Below are 25,590 nucleotides of genomic sequence, written 5' to 3'. Positions count from 1 at the left end.
CCTCTTGTTGTATTAATTTCATGTTAATTAATTCTGTGTTCCCGGTCCAAAATGACCGCCCCATTATAGCTGATTATAAATCCATAATAATGCATATATTATCACCTAATGTTGTGTTAGATATTTTTATCAACTTAGGTTCTTGTGAACATTACAAGTTTTGAACTTCTATTTGCCATTGATGGTCTGTAGGCCTCATTGACCTGAGCTCATACAACTCATTTTTGAGTAGAAAAAGCATAATGTACGGATTATTTTGACTATAATAAATAATCAGATGAAACATATTGTGCTATTTAACACAGACTACTTTGTGTCAAAGTTTAACAAAGACTCTCCTCCTCACCAGTGTCATGATCAAAGATATGATCAAGATCCTCACATACAGTACATTGTTTGGTCATTGTGCTGCCACATAATTAACTGTGAGCAAGGCCTCAAAAAAGCTTTATATACCAGAACAGTGAGAACATTTGTATATATTATTGAAACAATAATATATAGTTTGTGATAATGCCAACAGCTGTGGTTCCCGTGGGGGAAAGATTCTATTGGGGAAAGGTTCCCGTAGGGGTTTCCATGGAAGCCAAAAAGGGGAGTGAGGTGTGTGTGTGTGCTCAAACACACATGCATGTGGGGGTCTGGTAGAGGAAGTGTGTATCATCTGATGAATGGGCATGTGCCTGAACTAAATTTTATACACTAATTGTAGTCTCACCCCAAAATTCTAATGACCGGTCATTTATGACCGGGAACACCACAGGCGTACAAAAGTTAAATAAAACAAAATCATCTAAATGTATTTTGTGTGTTCAGATGCCTTGTGTGGACAATCAGATTAAATTAACTACACTTTTCAAGGAGAAAATCTTGTAAAATCGGTCCAATTCGACCGAAACACAGCAGGAGGGTTAAGGGATCACGCTGAAAACCTGGTAGAGCACCGCTCTTTTTAAAGGAACATTCAGCTAACTGATGGCCACCTGTGGTTAATCTTTAAGTAGCACCAGCCACAGAGCTGTATACTGATGCTTTGGTGTGGACTAGAGGCCCTATGGAGAAAGGGTTATTCTCCTGATTTGCCCGTTACACAACTTTTGCATTTTTTGCACAAAGATTCTGCCATCTAGCAGTTTTAAATGCAGAATTCAAGTAAATTTTGCCTCTTGTGCCAAACTGACAAGAAATACATGTATAGTAAAGACACTTCTATAGTCCATGCTTTCTTCAATGGATATTGGCATTGTGTCAAATAGCCCGGAGGAAAAGACAGCTTCTATAGTCCATGCTTTATTCCATGGATATTGACATCGTGTCAAATAGCCCGTGGCAAAAATAGTTATATTAGCTCTGAAAGGTATTTAGCGCTAGAGGCAAAAAAAATTAGCGCTTGACAACGTCGATGGTCTGGGGAGTTGTTGATTAGGACTGACAGCGTTGAATCGCCCTAAAAATGTTAATGATCTCATCATTATCTGATCAAGCCTGTATACTATCCACGGACCAATCCGTTGACGGTCGGTCAGTAAGTCAAGGATCACAAAACAAAGCCCAAATACTTATTCGATATAATAGCCATGGAATACTCAACATCATTCTCATGAACTGCTAAAACAGACAATAACAAGGGTTGGCAGACAATAAGGTTGAATACATTTGTTTACATAAAGTGTACTTTTTGTGTACAGTTTTGAGAATGACACAAATATGAAATTCCACAAAGTTTGCTGCTTCAGTTTCCTTAGATATTTTTGTCAGATGTTACTATGGAATACTGAAGTATAATTACAAACATTTCATGAGTGTCTAAGGCATTTATTGACAATTACATGAAGTTGATGCAAAGAGTCAATATTTGCAGTGTTGACCCTTCTTTTTCAAGACCTCTGCAATCCACCCTGGCATGCTGTCAATTAACTTCTGGGCCACATCCTGACTGATGGAAGCCCATTCTTGCATAATCAATGCTTGGAGTTTGTCAGAATTTGTGGGGTTTTGTTTGTCCACCCGCCTCTTGAGGATTGAACACAAGTCCTCAATGGGATTAAGGTCTTGGGAGTTTCCTGCCCATGGACCCAAAATATTGATGTTTTGTTCCCGAGTCACTTAGTTATCACCTTTGCCTTATGGCAAGGTGCTCCATCATGCTGGAAAAGGCATTGTTCATCACCAAACTGTTCCTGGATGGTTGGGAGAAGTTGCTCTCGGAGGATGTGTTGGAACCATTCTTTATTCATGGCTGTGTTCTTAGGCAAAATTGTGAGTGAGCCCACTCCCATAGCTGAGAAGCAACCCCACACATGAATGGTCTCAGGATGCTTTACTGTTGGCATGACACAGGACTGATGGTAGCGCTCTCCTTGTCTTCTCCGGACAAGCTTTTTTACGGATGACCCAAACAATCGGAAAGGGGATACATCAGAGAAAACCCCAGTCCTCAACAGTCCAATCCCTGTACCTTTTGCAGAATATCAGGTCTGTCCCTGATGTTTTTCCTGGAGAGAAGTGGCTTCTTTGCTGCCCTTCTTGACACCAGGCCATCCTCCAAAAGTCTTCGCCTCACTGTGCGTGCAGATGCACTCACACCTGCCTGCTGCCATTCCCGAGCAAACTCTGTACTGGTGGTGCCCCGATCCCACAGCTGAATCAACTTTAGGAGATGGTCCTGGCACTTGCTGGACTTTCTTGGGCGGCCTGAAGCCTTCTTCACAGCAATTGAACCGCTCTCCTTGAAGTTCTTGATGATCCGATAAATGGTTGATTTCGGTGCAATCTTACTGGCAGCAATATCCTTGCCTGTGAAGCCCTTTTTGTGCAAAGCAATGATGTGACGGCAGCAAACTGAAACTTAATATTTGTGTCATTCTCAAAACCTTTGGCCACGACTGTACGCATTACGGTAAATATGTGTTGTTTGTAGCTGTGGGCTTCAAAGCGCACATACAGTAGGCAGGGCAAACCTGTTTTGGTGATTTCTGGTATATCAAAACAAATAAATCACAGCACATTTTTAACTCATTCAGCAGTGTTTACCTTTTCACCAAAACAGAAAGAGAAATGCAACACTTATTTGTCAATCCTATCAATTATCACGTTCATATGAATTGCGCGAAAGGGGGGAAATGAGGTTGCACATCCTGTTAAAACTAAACACAGCACAAAAAACACAGAATCTGGGAATAATGTGTACATCACAGGTTGGAGGACATTTTGAAGTGTTGCATTTTGATTGAAGTGGCTCGTCAATGCGGTAAGTGTAACTTAACACTTTTACTAATCACTTCCATGGATAGCACACTGAAATCAATAGAACAGGGAGCAAACGTTTGGGGTGTAGCGCTGTTTAAACTAACACTATGCAAAGGCCACACGGAAACATGAAATAACCATCCAACCATGTATAGGTTATTTGTAGAAGGCTCCTATCTATATTTTGGAATGGCGGCTGTTGATTTCGGGAGGCTGACACGGAAAAGAGAAGAAATTATTTTTTTTACACCATAGGATATCATCAGTGACAAAGGTTGGCTGCTATTTAAGTGATAGTTTGACTTTCAAATCCATATATTGGTGTGTGGCCAGCAACTGCTTTATATAGAGACCACCCTGAAATATCTGTTCAATTTGAGAAAGAAAATGATAGCTGTGTCAAAATCAACAGTACAAAACCAAAAGATATTGATCAGTTTTATGTAATTGATCTTTTGTCATTGAGTTGACCATAAACTTTTATACTAACATCACCAATCTGAGGTAAAAAGGATGCAATTACGCCCAATCCGATGTGGTCAAAACGTCAGCTTGTGTAATGTAATAAATAACACAGTGTCCACATCTTGGAAAGTAGCATCATATAAGTATATATGGCATAATAATTCAATATCTTAATTTAGGATGATAGTAAATTAAGCAAACTCAATAATCACATATATTTCTCCCTACTTTAACCATTTAGAGATTTCAAAAACATTCCTAAGCACCCTAGACTAGATCATCCATAGGATCAGTGCAGCAGGCTGAACATGTGGCATCCCTACAGGATGTACAGTATATACACATTTTTGTATATTACCTGCTGCAAGCTGGAGTAGAGGCTTCAATCAGGTGGTAAATAATTTCATTCATTCTGTCTGTCCTGTTAAGAGGGAATATGCACTAAAAATGTCATTGCCACCATGGCATGCAAGTGCAGCAGTGCCAGTGACCTGTGCCATTGTGTTTCTGTGACCTTTCTGTTCAAGTGTACCAGTGCTCTCTCAATCAAGCCACTATTCTGCCTGCCCGGTTACTATGGCAACAGTACAGATATTTCCACAGCTTTAGCCAGAACGATTTACTGTGGCTAAAAGCAAAGAAATGAAAGGTAGAGAAATGGATGATGGAGACTGGGGGAAATAGAGAGAAGGAGAAGTGGTGGAGGGAGGAAGTGACTGCAGTAGGTAGGTGGTGTGTGCAGTGCACTTCTAGAGGAAGCAGGGGGGGCAAACTTCCATAAAAAGGTTGTTGAGTAACGAGGACGTCGCTACCGCTGAGACCCCCGCCATTACTTCCCTCCCACAACGTGACTTTTCCTCGCCGTTCCTCTTTGATCTGCCTTTTAATTAGAGTTGACTATTTACAAATGTAAATACACACGCAGTTGACTGATAGGAGCACAATCAATTAAAGCACATAGCGATCAGAAAACAACAATGATGACAGATGATCCATGAGGTTTGAGAAAACAAACTATTCATGTTGAATAACCACATAACAAGACCAAGACTATGATGACTATGGCAATGTCCCAAATGACACCCTATTCCCTATATAGTGCACTACTTTTGACCTGGGTTCTGGTCAAAAGTAGTGCACTATAAGGAATATTGTGTCATTTGGGATGAAGAAAATGACAACTATATCTCTCTGATCAATTATTCCAAAAGTGAGTGAAGTAAGTCTGTTCTGTTTAACAAGCACATCCTAATCCCCACACAGTAGCAAGCATCCCTCTCTGAAGTAGACATCTAACAGTTTTATCAACTAATGAAGATATGTTTTGTTAATAACACAGGGGGTTAGCCAAATAGCCAACTACTCCTACTGTCTGAGTCATGGGCTGGCAGTTTCACTCTGTTGGCAGTTGTCATCACACTCTAAAGTAATTCAAAGCACATTTCTGAATAAACTATTTTCACTGTGCATTTTGTTCAAATGGAAGGGTCCAAGTGTAATCTAGTGTAACTAATGATGTACATGTGCAGTAAAGAAAGGACCTTTTTCATTTCGACAGTGAGGACGAACCCGATAGGCTAGTAATTAATTTTGCCAAAAATTAAAAGGGGGAGAAACTAAACAGAGTGAACAATTCTTTGATCTTTGGAGAGGTGCTGTGCAGATTTCCAGAGGCATTTGAGTGAGAGCTAGGACACTAAACATCTGAGTTGCCAGACTCAAATTATTCGGATTGAAAGGAATTTGTTTGTCTGTTTGTTCCGTCATATGCAATGCGTATTGTTCTCTTTAAAAAACATAGCGTAGTTAACAATGCTGAAGACCAAGAGCCTGACAGAAGAAAGCGATGAAATAAACTACAGAACAAACATACAACTAACATACAAACACTAGGAAAGCTGTCTTCACAATATTACTCCATATATGCAATAACCTTGCAGGAAATATGGTGGAACTGCAGAGACACCACTGGAACTTTCAGAATTCCTGATTACCTCTATCGAAATACCCTAGCCCCAGAGAACACCTAGCCCATACCCCCATAGGCACCTGTGTAGATTTGAGAAGGCTAGTTAGGTGTAAGCAACATTGCACCGAAGAACATCCAATATAACAGTCTTCAAACTCCCCCTCTACATCACAACAGAACCCTCAGAATAACCTTCATTTGCACCTACACCGGTATTCTACATCATACAATTTTCCCCTTTTATGGCACACAGCAGTATTTAAATCTAATTGCCATCAAAGGAGCTGGGAAGAAAAATACATTTCAAGCTTCTAGAGAACATACAGACTGGCCTTGCATCTCAGCCTGCTCTGTTCTCCTCTGTTCTGCCTTAATGCTCCGGTGCTTAGCAATGACACCTTCATCAATCAAATTGCCCCAGGATCTGCTGATTAGGAAAAATACAGTATCGCCAAGGTGCAATGCCGTTGATGGGGCTCAAATCAGACCATTATCCACTTCATTAGAACATACGGCCGGAGAATCCTCATTATGAAGTTCACAGCAAAGTTCTGGGTCGTATTCATTAGGCACCAAATGGAAAAAAACAGACTGAAATGGAGAGGGACTGCCTGGCCTTGTCCAATAAAAAAATGCTCACTTTGGGATTTAAATATTTCAAAATGTGTGCCCTAATGAATACAATCCTGGAATTGAGTTTATTGTGCATGCACATGGGAGTATTCAAGGTAAAGAAGTCTCAGAGATAGTACTTCATATGAATAATTGATTAGACTGAGAACCCCACATGATGGATGCTTTCCATACTGCAAGTTGCACAAGTTAGGTAGAATCTACTGTAAGTTGTAAAGACCACCAACTAATGGAAACACAGACAATAACGGATGACTTAGTGAAGTGCATTCCCAGACTTGTGTTGTTTTACCTAGTCCCTTTATTTATATAGATTTATTTTTTACAGCCCTTCCACAGTGAGAGAGAAAGTAGACTAATTTGTCTTTCTATGGAGTAATAACAGGTTCTCATTCAGAGGGGTATGAAAGCCACCAAATACACCAGAGAGGGAGATGTCCACACACAGAAAGAGGGATAGAGATAGGAGAGAGAGACACACACACAAACACACACACACACACATCAGACAAAAGCTATTTTGACAACACCCGCCCAGACAGTTTCTAGATTCTAAGGCTTCGGCTTACCTTGGATGAGGATGTGCACTGACGTCGTCCTCGGTCTCCTGCTCGTCTGCACCGCACAGATGTATGGGCCCTCGTCGGTCATGTCCACGTCCTCAATCTTTATGGTGAACTCCTCCTGATTGAGTGTAACAAGACTCACCCTGGGATCCACCGACCACTTGTCCTCGCCGGCGTAAAGTATACTCGACCGGTTGAGCCAGGCCGTGTGTGTGACGATGTCCCCCTGTGGGCACCTGGAGGACAAGAAAGAAAAAAACATTGCCAAATCAAATACAGCAGGTGAGAGACCACAGCAGGCCCCATTTGCGATTTCACAACCTTCCCTCAATGGCATACAGTGCCATGAAAAAGTATTTGCCTCCTTTCCAATTTTCTCTATTTTTGCATATTTTTGATACTGAATGTTATCAGATCTTCAACCAAAACCGAATATTAGATAACAGGAACCTGTATTTACAAATAACGAAACAAATGTATACTTATTTTACAATTGGCCCAGCATCGTCCGGGTTTGGCCGGGGTAGGCTGTCATTGTAAATAAGAATTTGTTTTTAACTGACTTGTCTAGTTAATTAAATAAAAAAGACAATTTATTTATTTAATTAACAAAGTTATGCAACAACTAATTCCCCAGTGTTTAAAAGTATTGCCCCCTTACATTCAATAACCTTGTGCCACATTTAGCTGCAATGACTGGAACCAAATGCTTCCTGTAGTTGTTGATCGGTCTCTCACATCGCTGTGGAGGAATTTTGGCCCAGCCTTGCATGCAGAATTGTTTTAACTCAGTGATATCTGCTTGTTTCAAGTCCTGCCACAACATCTCAAAAAGGATTAGGTCTGGACTTTGAGTAGGCCATTCCTAAACTTCTAATTTGTTGCTTTTAACCATTTTCATGTCTACTTGATTGCATGTTTTGGATCATTGTCTTGCTGCATGACCCAGCTTCAGCTCACAGACGGATGGCCTGACATTGTATTGTAGAGTTCTCTAAGCCAGAGCAGAATTCATGGTTCCTTATATAACGACAAGTCGTCCAGGTCCTGAGGGAGCAAAGCATCCCCAAACCATCACTCTATCACCGTGCTTGTCCGCTGGTATGAGGTTATTCATGTGGTTTTTTTGTGTGCGTTTTCGACAGATGTAATAGGACCCATCTAATCCAACAAGTTGTCTCAAGTTTGACAAATAGCACCTGAAAGCACCTGGATGATCATCAAGAAGAATGTTCTATGGACAGATGAGTCAAAATTATTACTTTGTGGACAGTATGGGTAGGCCGTCATTTTAAATACGAATTTGTTCTTAACCGACTTGCCTAGTTAAATAAAGGTTAAATTAAACAAACAAAAAATATTGGTCCCATTCAAAGCAACATGCCCATCTATGGCCAAGGCTTTCGACTCTGTCAATCACCACATTCTTATCGGCAGACTCAACAGCCTTGGTTTCTCAAATGATTGCCTCGCCTGGTTCTCCAACTACTTCTCTGATAGAGTTCAGTGTGTCAAATCAGAGGGCATGTTGTCTAGACCTCTGGCAGTTTCTATGGGGGTGCCACAGGGTTCAATTCTCGGTCCGACTCACCTCTCTGTATACATCAATGATGTCGATCTTGCTGCTGGTGGTTCTCTGATCCACCTCTACGCAGACAACACCATTCTGTACACCTCTGGCCCTTCTTTGGACTTTGTTAACTAACCTCCAGACGAGCTTCAATGCCATACAACTCTCCTTCCGTGGTCGCCAACTGCTCTTAAATGCAAGTAAAACTAAATGCATGCTCTTCAACCGATCGCTGCCCGCACCTGCCCGCGCGTCCAGCATCACTACTCTGGACGGTTCCGATTTAGAATATGTGAACTAGAGGTCGACAGATTATGATTTTTCAACGCCGATACCGATTATTGGAGGGCAAATAAAGCAGATGCAGATTAAATTGGCCGATTTTTAAAATGTATTTGTAATAATGACAATTACAACAATACCGAATGAACACTTATTTTATCTTAATATAATACATCAATAAAATCAATTTAGCCTCAAATAAATAATGAAACATGTTCAATTTGGTTTAAATAATGCAAAAACAAAGTGTTGGAGAAGAAAGTAAAAGTGCAATATGTGCCATGTAAGAAAGCTAACGTTTAAGTTCCTTGCTCAGAACATGAGAACATATGAAAGCTGGTGGTTCCTTTTAACATGAGTCGTCAATATTCCCAAGTAAGAAGTTTTAGGTTGTAGTTATTATAGGACTATTTCTCTCTATACCATTTGTATTTCATATACCTTTGACTATTGGATGTTCTTATAAGCACTTTAGTATTGCCAGTGTAACAGTATAGCTCCTACCTGGGCTCGAACCAGGAACACATCGACAACAGCCACCTTCAAAGCAACGTTACCCATGCAGGGCAAGGGGAACAACTACTCCAAGTCTCAGAGCGAGTGACGTTTGAAACGCTATTAGCTCGCACCCCGCTAACTAGCTAGCCATTTCACATCACATCGTTACACCAGCTTAATCTCGGGAGTTGATAGGCTTGAATTCATAAACAGCAGAGGTGCTGGTAAAATGCACAAAAGTGCTGTTTGAATGAATGCTTATGAGCCTGCTGGTGCCTACCATCGCTCAGTCAGACTGCTCTATCAAATCATAAACTTAATTATAACATAATAATACACAGAAATACGAGCTTTAGGTCATTAATATAGTCAAATCCAGAAACTATCATCTCAAAAACAAAACATTTATTATTTCAGTGAAATACGGAGCCGTTCCATATTTTATCTAATGGGTGGCATCCATCAGTCTTAATATTCCTGTTACATTGCACAACATTCTATGTTATGTCATAATTACGTGAAATTATGGTAAATTAGTTCGCAATGAGCCAGGCGGCCCAAACTGTTGCATATACCCTGACTCTGCGTGCAATGAACGCAAGAGAAGTGACACAATTTCACCTGGTTAATATTGCCTGCTAACCTGGATTTCTTTTAGCTAAATATGCAGGTTTAAAAATATATACTTCTGTGTATTGATTTTAAGAAAGTCATTGATGTTTATGGTTAGGTACACGTTGGAGCAACAACAGTCCTTTTTCGCAAATGTGCACTGCATCAATTATATGCAACGCAGGACACGCTAGATAAACTAGTAATATCAACCACGTGTAGTCATAAGGTGAATGCACCAATTTGTAAGTCGCTCTGGATAAGAGCGTCTGCTAAATGACTTAAATGTAATGTAATGTATTTCATATGGGGGTATCTAGAATTGACAATTGATATATGCCATTTGATGAGGTAATGTTTTGGTACTATGTTGTAAAAAGAACGAGAAGTAGAACCTCGTCTAAGAGAGCAAACTGAACAATAATTTATAGCTAATGCTGTCTGGCTATGGGATAGTCCTCTCTCAAGTAAAGTCTTTCTTTGTGTAATGTTCCTAAGATCTGTTATTTGTCATGTGAGTTTAGATGGGTGTGTCTTGGCTATAAATGATACTAAGAATTGTTTTGTAAGCACTCTCAGAGAATTAATTTACAGTCACTGAATTGATCTGAGAGTCAAACAGGGCTATGGTGAAGCTCATATATAATTAAAGATGGACTTTATGATAACTCTGACTTGTGTGTGGTTTGCTCTCTCATGATTTGGTAATGCAGGAAATGTCCACGACAAGTCTATCACAGTGCCATTTGTTGTGTCACCAAAGCCCCATATTACTACACACCACTGCGACCTGTATGCTCTCGTTGACTGGCCCTCGCTTCATACTCGTCGCCAAACCCACTGGCTCCAGGTCATCTACAAGTCTCTGCTAGGTAAAGCCCCGCCTTATCTCAGCTCACTGGTCACCATAGCAGCACTCACTCCAGCAGGTTTATCTCACTGGTCACCCCAAAGCCAATTCTTCCTTTGCCGGCCTTACCTTCCAGTTCTCTGCTGCCAATGACTGGAACGAACTGCAAAAAGCACTAAAGCTGAAGACTCATATCTCGCTCACTAGCTTTAAGCACCAGTTGTTAGAGCAGCTCACAGATCACTGCACCTGTACATAGCCCATCTGTAAATTGTCCATCCAACTACCTCATCGCCATACTGGATTTATTTATCTTTCTCCTTTGCACCCCAGTATCTCTACTTGCACATTCATCTTCTGCACATCTACCATTCCAGTCTTTAATTGCTATATTGTAATTACTTGGCCAACATGGCCTATTTATTGCCTTACTCCCTTATCCTACCTCATTTGCACACACTGTACATAGACTTTTTCTACTGTATTATTGACTGTATGTTTGTTTATTCCATGTGTAACTCTGTGTTGTTGTATGTGTCGAACTGCTTTGCTTTATCTTGGCCAGGTAAATGAGAACTTCTCAACTAGCCTACCTGGTTAAATAAATGTGAAATACATTAAAAAAAGTCCAAAATGCAGCAATTTCAAGGATTTCACTGAGTTACAGTTCATACAGTATAAGGAAATCAGTCAATTTAAATAAATTCATCAGGCCCTAATCTATTTCAGATGACTGGGAATAATATTGGCCACAGATACCTTTAAAAAAAGGTATGGGGGTGGATTAGAAAACCTGTCAGTATCTGGTATGACCACCATTTGCCTCATGCAGCGCGGCACATCTCCTTCGCATAGAGTTGATCAGGCTGTTGATCGTGTGTCCCATTCCTCTTCAATGGCTGTGCGAAATTGCTGGATATTGGCAGGAACTGGAACACACTGTCGTACATGTCAATCGAGAGCAGCCTAAACATGCTCAATGGGGACATGTCTGTTGGGTATGCATTCCATGGAAGAACTGGGACATTTTCGGCTTCCAGGAACAGATCCTTGCGACATGGGACTGTGCATTATCATGCTGAAACATGAGGTGATGGCGGCGGATGAATGTCACAACAGTGGGCCTCATGATTTCATCACGGTATCTCTGTCCATTCAAATTGCCATCAATAAAAAGCAATTGTGTTCGTTGTCCGTAGCTTATGCCTGCCCATACCATAACCCCACAGCCACCATAGGGCACTGTACTCACAACGTTGATATCAGCAAACCGCTCGCCTACACCATGCCACAAACGTGGTCTGCTGTTGTAAGGCCGGTTGGACGTACTGCCAAATTCTCTGAAACGGTTCTGGGGGAGGACTATGGAAAAAAAATTAACATTAAATTCTCTTCCATCACTTGTATCACTTGTACTACCACTTTTGCTACCATGTGGGTTTAGCTTGCTTGAGCGTGTAAATTCACCTGTTTCCATACATGTTTCATTTTAAAACATGTATTTTACAAAGGAGCTGTTTAATCTAATTGCTTAACTATTTAAAATCGGTACTTGGAATTGTATTTGTTGTTTTTTTACAACTGTTTTTCTAATATCGTTACAGTAAAATGCCACAGGCACTATCTGATGTGTGGAAACAGTTCACTGCAGCTAATGTAGAAGGTAAATCTGCGTACATTTGCAAATACTGTGCTAAATCATATGAGAAGAATAATCATCTGAGGGAACTTTATGCTGAGGGAACTTTATTCACTTAAAATCTAATGAAATTTGATTTGAAGTGCATAAAGTTCCCTCAGCGCTCACAACAAGCAACCACTGACAAAAAGTCTCTCTACTTATATTTGAGGTTAAAATTATGAATCAGACATCTTATCAATAGCAACAGCTCATGGTCCTCCTGGAATCAAAAGGCTTTTTTACCCAGTGGAGGAACGCAGTCAGAGAAATGGTGATAAATGTCTTGCTCGAGCTGTGTATGCTGGTTCACCTCTGATGCTCACAGACAATGTGTATTGGAAGAGATTTCTGAATGTTCTTTGCCCAGCATACACCCCTCCAACCAAACATGCTTTATAATATCTACTCTTTTGCTGGATGCAGAGTTCAACAGAGTTCAGGTGAAGGTTAAGCAAATCATAGAGAAAGCAGACTGTAATGCAATCATCTCTGATGGGTTTTTGAATGTTCGTGGGCAAGGAATAATTAACTACATCCTCTCCACCCCTCAACCAGTATTCTACAAGAGCACAGACAAGGGACAACAGACACACCGGCCTCCACATTGCAGATGAGCTGAAGGCAGTCATCAATGATCTTGGACCACAGAAGGTATGCAAACACGAAGGCTGCTTGGTCTAAAGTGAAGGAGTCCTACCCTCACATCACACCCATTGGCTGTGCTGCTCATGCATTGAATCGGCTCCTCAAGGACATCATGGCACTGAAAACAATGGATACACTCTACAAGAGAGCCAAAGGAATGGTTAGGTATGTGAAGGGTCAAGTTATAGCAGCAATCTACCTCACCAAGCAAAGTGAGAAGAGTATGAGCACCACATTGAAGCTGCCCAGCAACACCCATTGGGGTGGTGTTGTCATCATGGATGGGAAGAAATGGCCATATCAGTCTGCCAATATGGACAGCCCCATCAAGAGGATCCTCCTGGATGATGTACTTTGGGAGAGAGTGGTAAGCAGCCTGAAACCTATAGCAGTAGCCATTGCACAGATTGAGGGAGACAATGCCATCCTGTCTGATGCTCAGACTCTGCTTGCAGATGTAAGAGAAGAAATCCGTACTGCCCTGCCCACTTCATTGATGCTCCAAGCAGAGAAAACTGCAGTTCTGAAATACATCAAAAAGCGTGAAGACTTCTGCCTGAAGCCCATACACGCTGCGGCGTACATGTTGGACCCCAAGTATGCTGGCAAGAGCATCCTGTCTGGTGCAGAGATCAAAAAGGCCTATGGTGTCATCACTACCGTGTCTCACCACCTTGGCCTGGATGAGGACAAGGTTCTTGGCAGTCTGGCGAAGCACACTTACAAGCAAGGGCTTTGGGATGGAGATGCAATATGGCAGTCATGCAAAAATATCTCATCAGCCACCTGGTGGAAGGGACTTTGTGGATCTGAGGCTCTTTCCCCTGTTGCCTCCATCATCCTCCAAATCCCACCAACATCAGCCGCCTCAGAGCGCAACTGGTCCTTGTTTGGGAACACACACACCAAAGCACGCAACTGGCTGACCAATACAAGGGTTGAAAAATTGGTGGCCATCCGGGCAAATTTGAGGCTTTTTAAGCCTGACAACGAGCCATCCTCAACAAGGTTGGAAAGTGACTGTGAAGACGAGGCCTCAGAGTCTGATGTTCAAGAGGTGTACATTGATGTACAGCAAAGCTAAAAGCAGTCTTGCAAGATATCACAGCCTTACTCCAATATGGGAAAGACATAGTCATACGCATAGGGCCTACCTATATTGGATGCAGTTTATCACAGTGCCATCCGTATTGTCACTAAAGCACCTTATACCACCCACCACTGGGACTTGTATGCTCTAGTCGGCTGGCCCTCGCTACATATTCGTCGCCAGACCCACTGGCTCCAGGTCATCTACAAGTCCATGCTAGGTAAAGCTCCGCCTTATCTCAGTTCACTGGTCACAATGGCAACACCCATCCGTAGCACGCGCTCCAGCAGGTGTATCTCACTGATCATCCCTAAAGCCAACACCTCATTTGGCCACATTTCGTTACAGTTCTCTGCTGTCTGTGACTGGAACGAATTGCAAAAATCGCTGGAGTTGGAGACTTTTATCTCCCTCACCAACTTCAAACATCTGCTATCTGAGCAGCTTACCGATCGCTGCAGCTGTACATAGTCTATCGGTAAATAGCCCACCCATTTTTACCTACCTCATCCCCATAGGCAGGGTAGCCTAGTGGTTAGGGTGTTGGATTAGTAACCGGAAGGTTGCAAGTTCAAACCCCCTGAGCCGACAAGGTACAAATCTGTTGTTCTGCCCCTGAACAGGCAGTTAACCCACTGTTCCTAGGCTGTTACTGAAAATAAGAATTTGTTCTTAACTGACTTGTCTGGTAAAATAAAAAATACAAATAAAATGTATTTACTTTTCTGCTCTTTTGCACACCAATATCTCTACCTGTACATGACCATCTCATCATTTATCACTCCAGTGTTAATCTGCAAAATTGTAATTATTCACCTACCTCCTCATGCCTTTTGCACACAATGTATATAGACTCCCCTTTTTTTTCCTACTGTGTTATTGACTTGTTAATTGTTTACTCCATGTGTAACTCTGTGTTGTCTGTTCACACTGCTATGCTTTATCTTGGCCAGGTCGCAGTTGCACACAAATACTCGTAAGTGCAAAAAGAAGCTGCAGTTTCAAACCTTGGCAAAAAAACGTAGAAAGACAAAGCAGCAAATGCAATTTTAAGAGCAAGTCCTGAAAAACGTGCCTGAAACTGGCATGATACAGGCATTTGATAACCTGAACAACAACTCTGAACTCAACATAATCCCCAGACTACCATGCCTTTGACAGAAAATTGAATAATTCAACCAACGGTAATTCAAGGTAGCACTAGACTGTTTTTAAACTGTTGAATCATCTTTTTGGGATCCATTGACAACAACACAGTATGTCAAATTCTTCCACAAAACATCTTCTAATTCTTCATTACAAACTATAAATGATGTTAATGAATTCCTGATCAATCCTTGAACAAATTACCCATTGACAAACATAATGGCATCTAATGCCTTATTTTGCCACGTTGGATTACTTTCTTTCACAAAGGGTAACCTCCAAAATCACCAGGGAGCGGTCTGAGGTAAATTTAGTTGATTTTTCCTTTTGAAGTGAACCACAGTGAATCAAGAATTTATCCCGGGACCTGAATACTGAGACAAATGTGTCCCATGGTGAACGTAACCAAAAAGCCTACAAGGATTTGTTGCCAGTAACACCTAGAGGAGATGCATTGCGAGGTGCAAAAAGTACAAGGTTGTCGAGCAAGCCACATGGTGCATTAGCAACTCTCCCAGGGCATTCTGGTCCGACTCAAAAATAGAAATGTCAACTTCTTACTCAGTATTCAGGTCTTTCCATCCAATGCTCAAAGTGCCACAGTGAGGCGTTTTATTTATTCCAGACTCCAGAAACCTTACAGAAGACAACTGAGGAGAGCAAGGCAGAAGATTGGAGAACCCTACTTGGTACTTTTGAATGTAAAGAAACTTTGCAGCATGTTGAGAGACGCTGGGGGAGAGGGAATAGGAAGGTGTTGGAAAGAAAATGTGATTGACATGGTGATGTGAGGATAAAATAGACATACGGAAGAGGTCGCTTAAGTTGTAGCACCTTCTTGGGCCTCTGAGATTGTAAAGCCTTTTGAGAGCAAACAATATACCTCTCAGGTGGCATGTTATTGATTATACAGTAAAAAGACTCGGCTTACAAAAAGCCCTCGCCTGCTAAGGGGGTGTTGTCGTTTAAGGTCCAATGCAACCGATTGTTTCTCATTATCAAATCATTTCTGGATAACAATTAAGTACCTTGCTGTGATTATTTTCAATTAGAATTGTCAAAAATAAACTAAATTGCTTTTAAGCAACAAGCAATTTCTCAACCTTATTTTTTCCTAGGAATGTCTGGGAGTGGTCTGAATGAGGAGGGGAAAACTGAAAATGATCTGTTAGTGGCAGAGAGGTTTGTAACTCTTTTTCTTATTGGTCTATTAACCCTGGTTTCACCAGGCAGGCCAAAACTCCATCCCACCAAAACAGGCTGAGATTTCAGGCAGTCTTTTCAAACAATTTCACAGTATTATTCCAATCTCAGTGTGGAGATAAAAAATAAAACACAGGAAAATCACGTTGTTGACTGCTATTGGCCTTTAAGCAACAGGCCCTGCTTTTGAAAACATGTGCTATGCAAGGTCGTCATAGAGTACAGTGTGTCCAACCTCCACACCAAGTCCCCATAATGCCTACAAATAAAGAAATGAATGAATAAATATTTCATCCTGCACTATTCCCTCTTATCACTGTTGCACAGAAGGCAAACCAATTTAATCCAAATAAAGTGTGGACCCTTTCAGCACTATGAAAGGGATCCAAATACAGCATAGGAGGAAGTAAAAATCAAGCAGTGGAATAAATAACTTCTGGCCTCTTTCCTCATGCACTCTGACAAAAGCACCGTGCAAAAAAAAAAAAAATACATGCCGTTTCTCTTCCCCACAATTAGAGGTTGCAAGTGTTCTTTGTTCACTGCGAGCTTCAATGGAGTTGGTTAATGTACGATGCCGTGTCATCATTGGCTAGTTCACAAGGAATACAATAATTTATGTTTTACGTACTACAAAAGATTAAGATACATTTTTGGCATGGTTGAGATGTATTCAAAAGTATGGACGGCTCTGCAAAGAGGCTGCATACAAATTTAAAACTAATAGCTTACTCTCTTCAAATACAAAAGCTAGAATAGAAATGTTGGTTTCTAATTACATACATATTTTATATTTGGCTGTAGGCTGTTCTTGCTGGTTTTACGTATTTTGGAATATCCACAGGCAGTTAATGTAAGGGCTCTGTACTGGGAATATCAAACAAAATGTTGCGCTAAATTAAGCTTATTTGTCTGAGGGGATTCTCAAGAATTTCAATGAGGAGACTGTATGTGGATGTATTGCCATGGCCTTTAAACATCAGATATCTTTTGGGTCATTGCAGATCAGTGGAGAAACATTGCTATGACCAGAGTATTCTATTAACGTATTTGAATACACATATTTCTGTGTTTGATTAACCTCTAGCAGTACAAGGTCATTTTCTATGGAGACAACTTAATGTCAATAGTATTTAGTTATAATTACTAATATCCCTAACCAAACATATAAAACTGAAAGCAAAAAGGGAATACATGTGCCGTAAGCAAAGAAAATGTGATTCAAACGTGTAAAAATAAATACATTTGAAAGCATTCAGAGGAAGGGAGAACTACCATTGGTCACTCAATCTCTAGAGATTGAACAAAATCAACAATAAACACAAATGTATCCCATTAAATGATATCCCGATAAATATTATCATCCCACGACCAAAGAGAGATTTTCTATCCGAGAGCACCATAACAACTGTAACTATGTGCAGCTAAATGAGACTATCTCAGGTACCATCTCTGAATAAACTCAATAATACTCAACCCCATTATATTCGAATCAGTAGCTGTCACTTAAATGACACACTATATATATATATATATATTATATCTTGTCATATGAACTTCAGTGCATGATGAATGTGAGGTCATGATCATTTGAGGGATTTGTATTAATGTTCATCCATAAATAAAGTTACATAATAATCTGACACAACCTGTGCTTACTGGATTTGTCCGTCATCTGTAAAAACATTGGATGTAAAAAATGCCCTGTATTATTTGACCTATGTTATCAGTGGGCAAACATTGCAGAAATAAATGTCATAAATTGAACTGACGTGATTCCTTAGTCTACATGCCAGAGAGGCATATCTGTTCTATATAACATATTTCAACAGAATGGTCGACAAAGTAGTACCCTGCTGAACACGCCCCCAGCACTATGTAAATTAAACATCACAGACCTGTTGTTGTTGCATGAAAGGGGCATTTTAAGAGTCTCTGTTGCAAGTAAAGTAAAAAAATCTTGTTTATTCAACCTTGAAATGATGCACTTTGAAATAGTTTTTCTCTGCAGTGTTTATGCAGAGGCAGTGTAATGCTGACCTTTAGTACTCAAGTAGAAAAGGTCGCTGATGTGATTTAAATGCACTTTCAAGGAATGACAACACCGCCATGGCCAATCCTGTATTGTTCTTGGTGTACCAACACAAATGAGTATCTGTCAGTGCTCCAAGCTGACAGCTAAGAAGAATAACTACATAACTCAAACAAACATCATGCCGTCAGCAACCTTAACTAACCTTAAACTCAATTTTTATATTTAACATTTTTTTTTTACAAAAGCGCATGTCAATGCATTGCCCTTAGAGTAAGTGCCTGTATTAGCACACAATGAAAATGCCAATATTTCCTGTTAAAGATGACTACAGTAAATGTAAAAATATTTTGCGTGTGGAACTACCTGATATTGAACATATAAATCAATTACATGGCGGGTTGGGTAAAATGGCATTTCATTACCTGGGAATCGACTTTATATCAGCATCAGAGGCTACATACAGTAAGCCTATTTGGAAATGACATCTTACCACAAGCAGCTTTGATTGCTTTGAGACAAAGTTATATATTTATTTTTGGTTGGCTTAGATTGATTAACAATCCATGTACTCAGGAGAAATTAACAGATGTATAACTCCTGGATAACTTCCAGACCACATTACTATTTCGAATAGTCAACAAGTCATTGCAGAATGGCGTCCCTGCGACTGCTAGGCCATTTGTACGTCTTCCATAGACTATCACTATTGATCATGAATCTGCATCTGTTCAGTCGGGTCAACATCGCAAAATGATTTAGCATAGCATAACGTAGCATTTTACAGGGTTGGGTAGGTTACTTTCTAAATGTAATCTGTTAGTTACTAGTTACCTGTCCAACATTGTAATCTGTAATGTAACTTTTGAATTATAAATGAGTCAAATTGATTTACTTGAACATGACCTAAAAATGAAGGACTTATTAGCCTACTCTGTTATTTATGTTTTTGTTGTCATGGAGGACTGATGGGGCTCATTGTAGGGACGTTGAACGTTCAGCCTGCTGCACAGAGACTGTGGAGGCTCTAGCCTAGAGCGCCCAGTTAAATTGTGTTTGAGAGCACTTTTTTAAACTCTATAAATGGTTAAATATATGTAATTGTTGCTACAGCTTGTGAGTAAATTAGCTTTGCACGAGCCAGAACGGCGCTAGCAGGGCTTTACCTCTAAATCTATCTCCTTAATACTGAGTGCCAAGCAGAGATGCATCAGGTCACATTTTTACAGTCTTTGGTATGACTCGTACAGGGATTGAGCTCACAACCTTCCAATCTCAGGGTGGACACTAACCACAAAGCCAATGAGTTGGTCAGCTTGTGAGTGGGCAACATATACTATGATCCTAAATTGACATGTTTAATTATTTTATTTTGCGCTCATTTCCCTAATGTGGACAGTTTGTGCAATTACCTTACACAAGCTTTTTCTACCACATAAATTGAGCAGAAGTACATATCCTTTTTACATCACGTTGATGTTAATATAAAAGTTTATAGTAATCAAGATGATACTAAATCGATTTCTTTAAAACATTGTTGCACAAGGAGATGAGTTGATAAATGGCTACTACCAGTTGTCATCTATCGACAGGTACATGTAGTATACCCAAGTTCGTTGTGGTTTGTCTTTTAGAAAAGCGCAAAAAAAGAACATGTCACCATGATTATTGTCCCTGTTCCATTGATTTCTATAGAATATCGATGTTAGTGATTCATTTGTGCACGGTATTGATAATAGTAGAACAAGCTAATCAATTCCAGTTTAGAGTTGCCGCTTGGTAAATCTTGGTGTTTGTGCAGTTTATAAGGTACTAATTTAGAAAATTGTGTAGGGAGTCATTTTTATGCTTGGCTTCAAAATATCACAACCTCTAAACATTTGCATTATGAATTTGGACATTTAAAACAGTTGTTTTGACACTGGACTATAAATCAAAAATAGATGACAACAGGAAGCAGCAACAGTATCATTTAACATATGTTTTAGGAATATAAATTACCTTAAAAAATGTTAACAGTTTTCCAACAGGATTCTACTTAATCATGTACTAAACCACTGAATAAGCCCAAAAACGTGCTTTGATTTATTGATTTTGATGATATAACTGAAATCGTGAAAATCCATTGGTCTTGCTTCAAAACATGGTTGAAAAATAAATGCTGCTCTCATGGAATGGCCTGCATAGAACACTACCGAAAATGTTTATTTGCTTATGAAAAATTAATGCCATCCAGCATTTTCTAATGGCCTATTGTTTACATTTCTTTCTGACACTTTGATATCTCGATAATTTGCAGCTGTTGAAGTATGCGAGTTTGAGCATGTGTCCGTTAGACACAAATTAGATTGAACAATAAAGCCCCACTCGCCGTCTTCTTAAAATAACATGTTTTGGAAGTGGTTTATCCCTCTAGTGGTGTGGGGCTGTGCTTTGGCAAAGTGGGTGGGGTTATATCCTTCCTGTTTGACCCTGTCCGGGGGTGTCCTCAGATGGGGCCACAGTGTCTCCTGACCCCTCCTGTCTCAGCCTCCAGTATTTATGCTGCAGTAGTTTATGTGTCGGGGGGCTAGGGTTAATTTGTTATATCTGGAGTACTTTTCCTGTCCTATTCGGTGTCCTGTGTGAATCTAAATGTGCGTTTTCTAATTCTCTCCTTCTCTCTTTCTTTCTCTCTCTCGGAGGATCTGAGCCCTAGGACCATGCCCCAGGACTACCTGACATGATGACTCCTTGCTGTCCCCAGTCCACCTGGCTGTGCTGCTGCTCCAGTTTCAACTGTTCTGCCTTATTATTATTCGACCATGCTGGTTATTTATGAACATTTGAACATCTTGGCCATGTTCTGTTATAATCTCCACCCGGCACAGCCAGTAGAGGACTGGCCATCCCACATAGCCTGGTTCCTCTCTAGGTTTCTTCCTAGGTTTTGGCCTTTCTAGGGAGTTTTTCCTAGCCACCGTGCTTCTACACCTGCATTGCTTGCTGTTTGGGGTTTTAGGCTGGGTTTCTGTACAGCACTTTGAGATATCAGCTGATGTACGAAGGGCTATATAAATACATTTGATTTGATTTTGATTTGGTTTATTATGTGGAGCACAATTACCACGGAGGAATTTAGAAGGGAGGACCTCCCTCAAACTTCTATTCCATAGCTTGGGATCGGCACTATGCAGTTGCTACAAGAGCACATTTTTTACTGGCTGTTAACACAGGTCTCAAAAACAATTATTGATATGCAGATTACACCACTGCTCTTACCTGCAGCACCCCCTGAACAATTGGAATAAATTATATTATATGGAGGATTTTTGAAAAGAAGGGTGAGAAGTGGTCATTAACCATATCTGCATTTGATTGAGGATATCGCAATCTACAGTGGTCCTGCAATAATCAGGCAAGGGTCCATTTTCAGGCAATATCGATCAACCACTCTTAGAATTGTACATACTGGAATGCCTTAACTCTGAACTCTGGTAAACACTACAGTTCAGAAATGTCAAATCCAACAACATCCTACCACATTAATTGGCTTTGCATTATCATTCTAATTATAAAATATATTTAAAAAAACAACAATGGTATAGTGGGCTCAGTTAAGACAAGAGAGATGGGGGGGGGGACTTTCCACACAGACACGCCCAGCTCTGTTCAGTCGGAGTTCATTGATTCTCTTCCAACCACACTGGTGAACCAACCCCACACGGCTTCTGCCTTTGCAACACCAGGATAGTGTGTTTGATTCCCAGGATCACACAGATGCACGACTGTAAGTCACTTTGGAGAAAAGGATCTGCTAAATGGCGTATCATCCGTACTGTCATGGCCAAAGCCTTTCATTACAACACAGATCAAAGAAGCAGGCAGAAATGTTTGTAGCTTGCAACTTTGGTGAAACCATTTGTATGATGCAATGACAGTATTTGAAACAACCTTGCCAGTGGCAGTGCGAATTTCCATTGAAAAAGAAATGAGACCAATATGAGTGTAAAAATAGTTTGTTGGTATAATTCTCACATTGAATCACAAGCTACAATTAGCAAACACAGCTAGCTGTATAATGCTACTGTGTAATAACAATGGGATTTCCCATGTGTTTCGAGATGAACTACACTGCATCTCTGGTTTAATATCCGCTCCTAGCAGGGGTCACCGGCAGGTCAAAGGCAGGGTTGACTTGCTTGCTCTGGGCCTCGGGGTGGGTAAATGAGACAGTAAATGAGACGTCGGTACAACTTGTTTGGGGAATAGGAGATTTGTCCCGAGTTGACTTCACTTGTTCAGAGCAATTGACACCATGAGGAAGGAAGCATCCACACACACAGGCTGTAAGCTGTTGGGATAGGCCGTTGGTTCCTCTGTTGGGCTCCCAGCGTGCGAGAGAGTGTATGAGCCTTCAGTTAATTGAGCTGGACACAAAGCCCAGCAAAGGAGGGAAGCACCCGCATGGATCATATTGACTCTCACAACCGCCACCCACCCCCGCCCCCACACATGCCACTGGGGCGCTAGCTTCTGCTTGCCTCGTACAAACGAATTACACAGCACCAATGTAAATACAATAAATCAAGGCATCAGAGACAAGCTTTTGTTGCCAACGAATAAAAAGCTAATCCAAAGTATTAGTGCACTAAAGGAGGGTAAAAGTCAGACATTGCTGAGGCGCACAACTACTACTTCTGGGCAAAAGTTGTGTAGAGTTTTTTTTTCTTCTTATACATTTTCAAAAACATTTAAGAGACTTTCAAAGTAATTTATGAGTCCGAATAAACTCCCAGCACTTACGTAAAAAAGAGGACATGACAGAGCCATACAGAAGCATATTACCTTGGGCTCCCGAGTGGCGCAGCGGTCTAAGGCACTACATCTCAGTGGTAGAGGCATCACTACAGAAAACCTGGCTGTATCACAACTGGCCGTGATTGGGAGTCCCATAGGGTGGTGCACAATTGGCCCAGCGTCGTGCCGGTGTAGGCCATCATCATAAATAAGAATTTGTTCCTTACTGACTTGCCTGGTTAAATAAAGGATAAATGAAGAAAATAAACATTTTTAAAAACTACCAGCACACTGGCAGCTACAAGGAGACCATTTTCAACAAAAATACATTTGAATGTACTGTATATGTGAGATTTGTGCAGTTGTTTGAATCTAAAAAGGAATGCCAATATTTCACATGTAGAGTCATTAACATAATGGCATTCATAAAATTGATAAACATAATTAATAATCATCATTTTGACAATAATAATGGTGTCTCAGGGACCTTGAATCCAAATAAAGCTCTGTTCCTGTCAGGTACATGTTTTCATAAAGATACAGTATAGGGATATACATACTGTATACACGACTGCCTCATTCATTCAATTCTAGGAACCAAATGAGATGAATACAATTAAGTTCATACATAGCCCTATCTTCCACGCTTACATCTCCTCCATATTCTCTCAAGCAGCATAACATGTCAGTACATCTGTTTACACTGGACCAAACTAGTAATTGTGTTATAATTACATTCACGGAAAGCATGAAAGTCACCTTGTTACCACCTAACCAAGGGGAGATAAATAAATCGGAGATGGATGGAATAATCATCGCACAATTAATGGACAATTAGAGTAATCGGTTGGATTTACCAGGGCCTAAAAATCAAGTGTGACCGAAGACAGTGGTTCTGATTGGGCGGCCCTGGGTGGGCTGCTCGGAGTGTGCTGCGGTCGGATTAGCTCACAGCTGAAAATCACCTCTTCTTCGAGGTTCCGACGCACACAAATGAAGGTGCCCTTTGCAAATAACACACATTAGGCTTCTCTAAAGTCACCAGGTCCGGGGTGGCACTGAGATGGCAGCTCACGTAAAAAAGAAAGAAGAGAAAAACACCACAAAATGCTCCGGGTTTCCCGTCAGGGACAACTGCCAATTATGATTCGGCTCAATAAGCACCGCCTTTAACTATATTTCATATATTGGCATGCCTCGTCTCTGTACCTCAGTTTAACATTTCACAGGCAAGGACATGTGTGATACCTTGCAGACAGACAGGCATGATATGTCCAGGCACATCCCAATTAAAATTCCTCACACCCTCCTCCGTAACCGACATTGCACTGAAAGGCATCAATTTTCTCAATAAAAATAAATAACACTTATTTTCAGCAAAAGCCTGCTTTGCTATTTAGCCTTTGCTGTGGGGTATTTGGATTCGACGAGAGCACCAAGCTGTTCCTAATGAGTACACACACACACATACAGTGCATGGCAGCAGACGTGCATCCCACACGCACTATGATAAATTAACCAGACTACAGAGACAGGTTAGCTAGTCGTCCTAAATCTCAGCTTCTCTCCTGCTTGGCACAGAGCAACAGTCGGTGGCAAAGGCTAAGCGACTAGTTGGTTCTAACGGCCTTGTGATCTTATAAATAACATAGCTTGGTTGCCTTTCAATCGATCACAGCCTTGAACCTGTGGTGCCAGCTAGGCTTGTAGGTCTGACCTGCCTGCATGCCTGGCTGCCTCTCTCCTCCTCCTTGCACTGTGCACGATCTATCAAAGCAGAAGCCTGGCACTTCAACAAAAATGACAGCCCCTAATTGGTTGCCATGAGAGGTCTATTATTGCCCTGGGTTTACAGTGGCAGCGGAGAGTTCACTGTGGACAAGGTTAACTAACTCCATTGCTTAGGACAGAGCCGACTCTCGAAAGCTTGATCACCCCTTTCGACACATTCCCTCTGAAGTAAAAAAAGACTGTCTTGCCCACACATACTATAAGTGTTTGTGTGTGTGTGTGTGTGTGGTTGTGTGAGTGTGTACTCTTTTAACACACATTTTCTTTAAACTCTGAAAAACCCAACTGATCATTACTCATCGGCTTTCAACCCAAAGGCTGGTTCAAAGCCGTAATTTCCGCAAGTGGACTGACGTCTTCATTTGTCCCGGTTGGGTCAGCAAGGAGATTTAGAGCCCTCCACCACATGAGGGTGGGGTTAAAGGTCATGGCATTACCATCTTAAGCACCGCGGACATTGTCCTTCAGAGTGGAGGGAGAACCAACAGGCTGTGGAGGATGTGCATGACTGAGAGAAGAGAAGCCTTGA

The 25,590-nt window shown here is 40.9% G+C and overlaps 1 protein-coding gene across 5 annotated transcripts in view; it reads right to left on the bottom strand.

The window, feature by feature from the left end:
- Positions 1-25,590, bottom strand: part of LOC118389958 (opioid-binding protein/cell adhesion molecule-like) — a 449,425-nt gene that overhangs the window by 64,090 nt on the left and 359,745 nt on the right. For all 5 annotated transcript variants that reach the window (XM_035779999.2, XM_035780001.2, XM_035780002.2 and 2 more), the window contains one exon: positions 6,886-7,118. In XM_035779999.2, the coding sequence (XP_035635892.1) occupies positions 6,886-7,118 (233 nt within the window). The remainder of the gene's footprint in view (positions 1-6,885; positions 7,119-25,590) is intronic.

The sequence above is a fragment of the Oncorhynchus keta genome, chromosome 11, assembly GCF_023373465.1.
Source record: "Oncorhynchus keta strain PuntledgeMale-10-30-2019 chromosome 11, Oket_V2, whole genome shotgun sequence".
NCBI lineage: Eukaryota > Metazoa > Chordata > Actinopteri > Salmoniformes > Salmonidae > Oncorhynchus > Oncorhynchus keta.
Note: the sequence above shows the minus strand (reverse complement) of the source record. Positions and strands in the feature narration are given on the sequence as shown.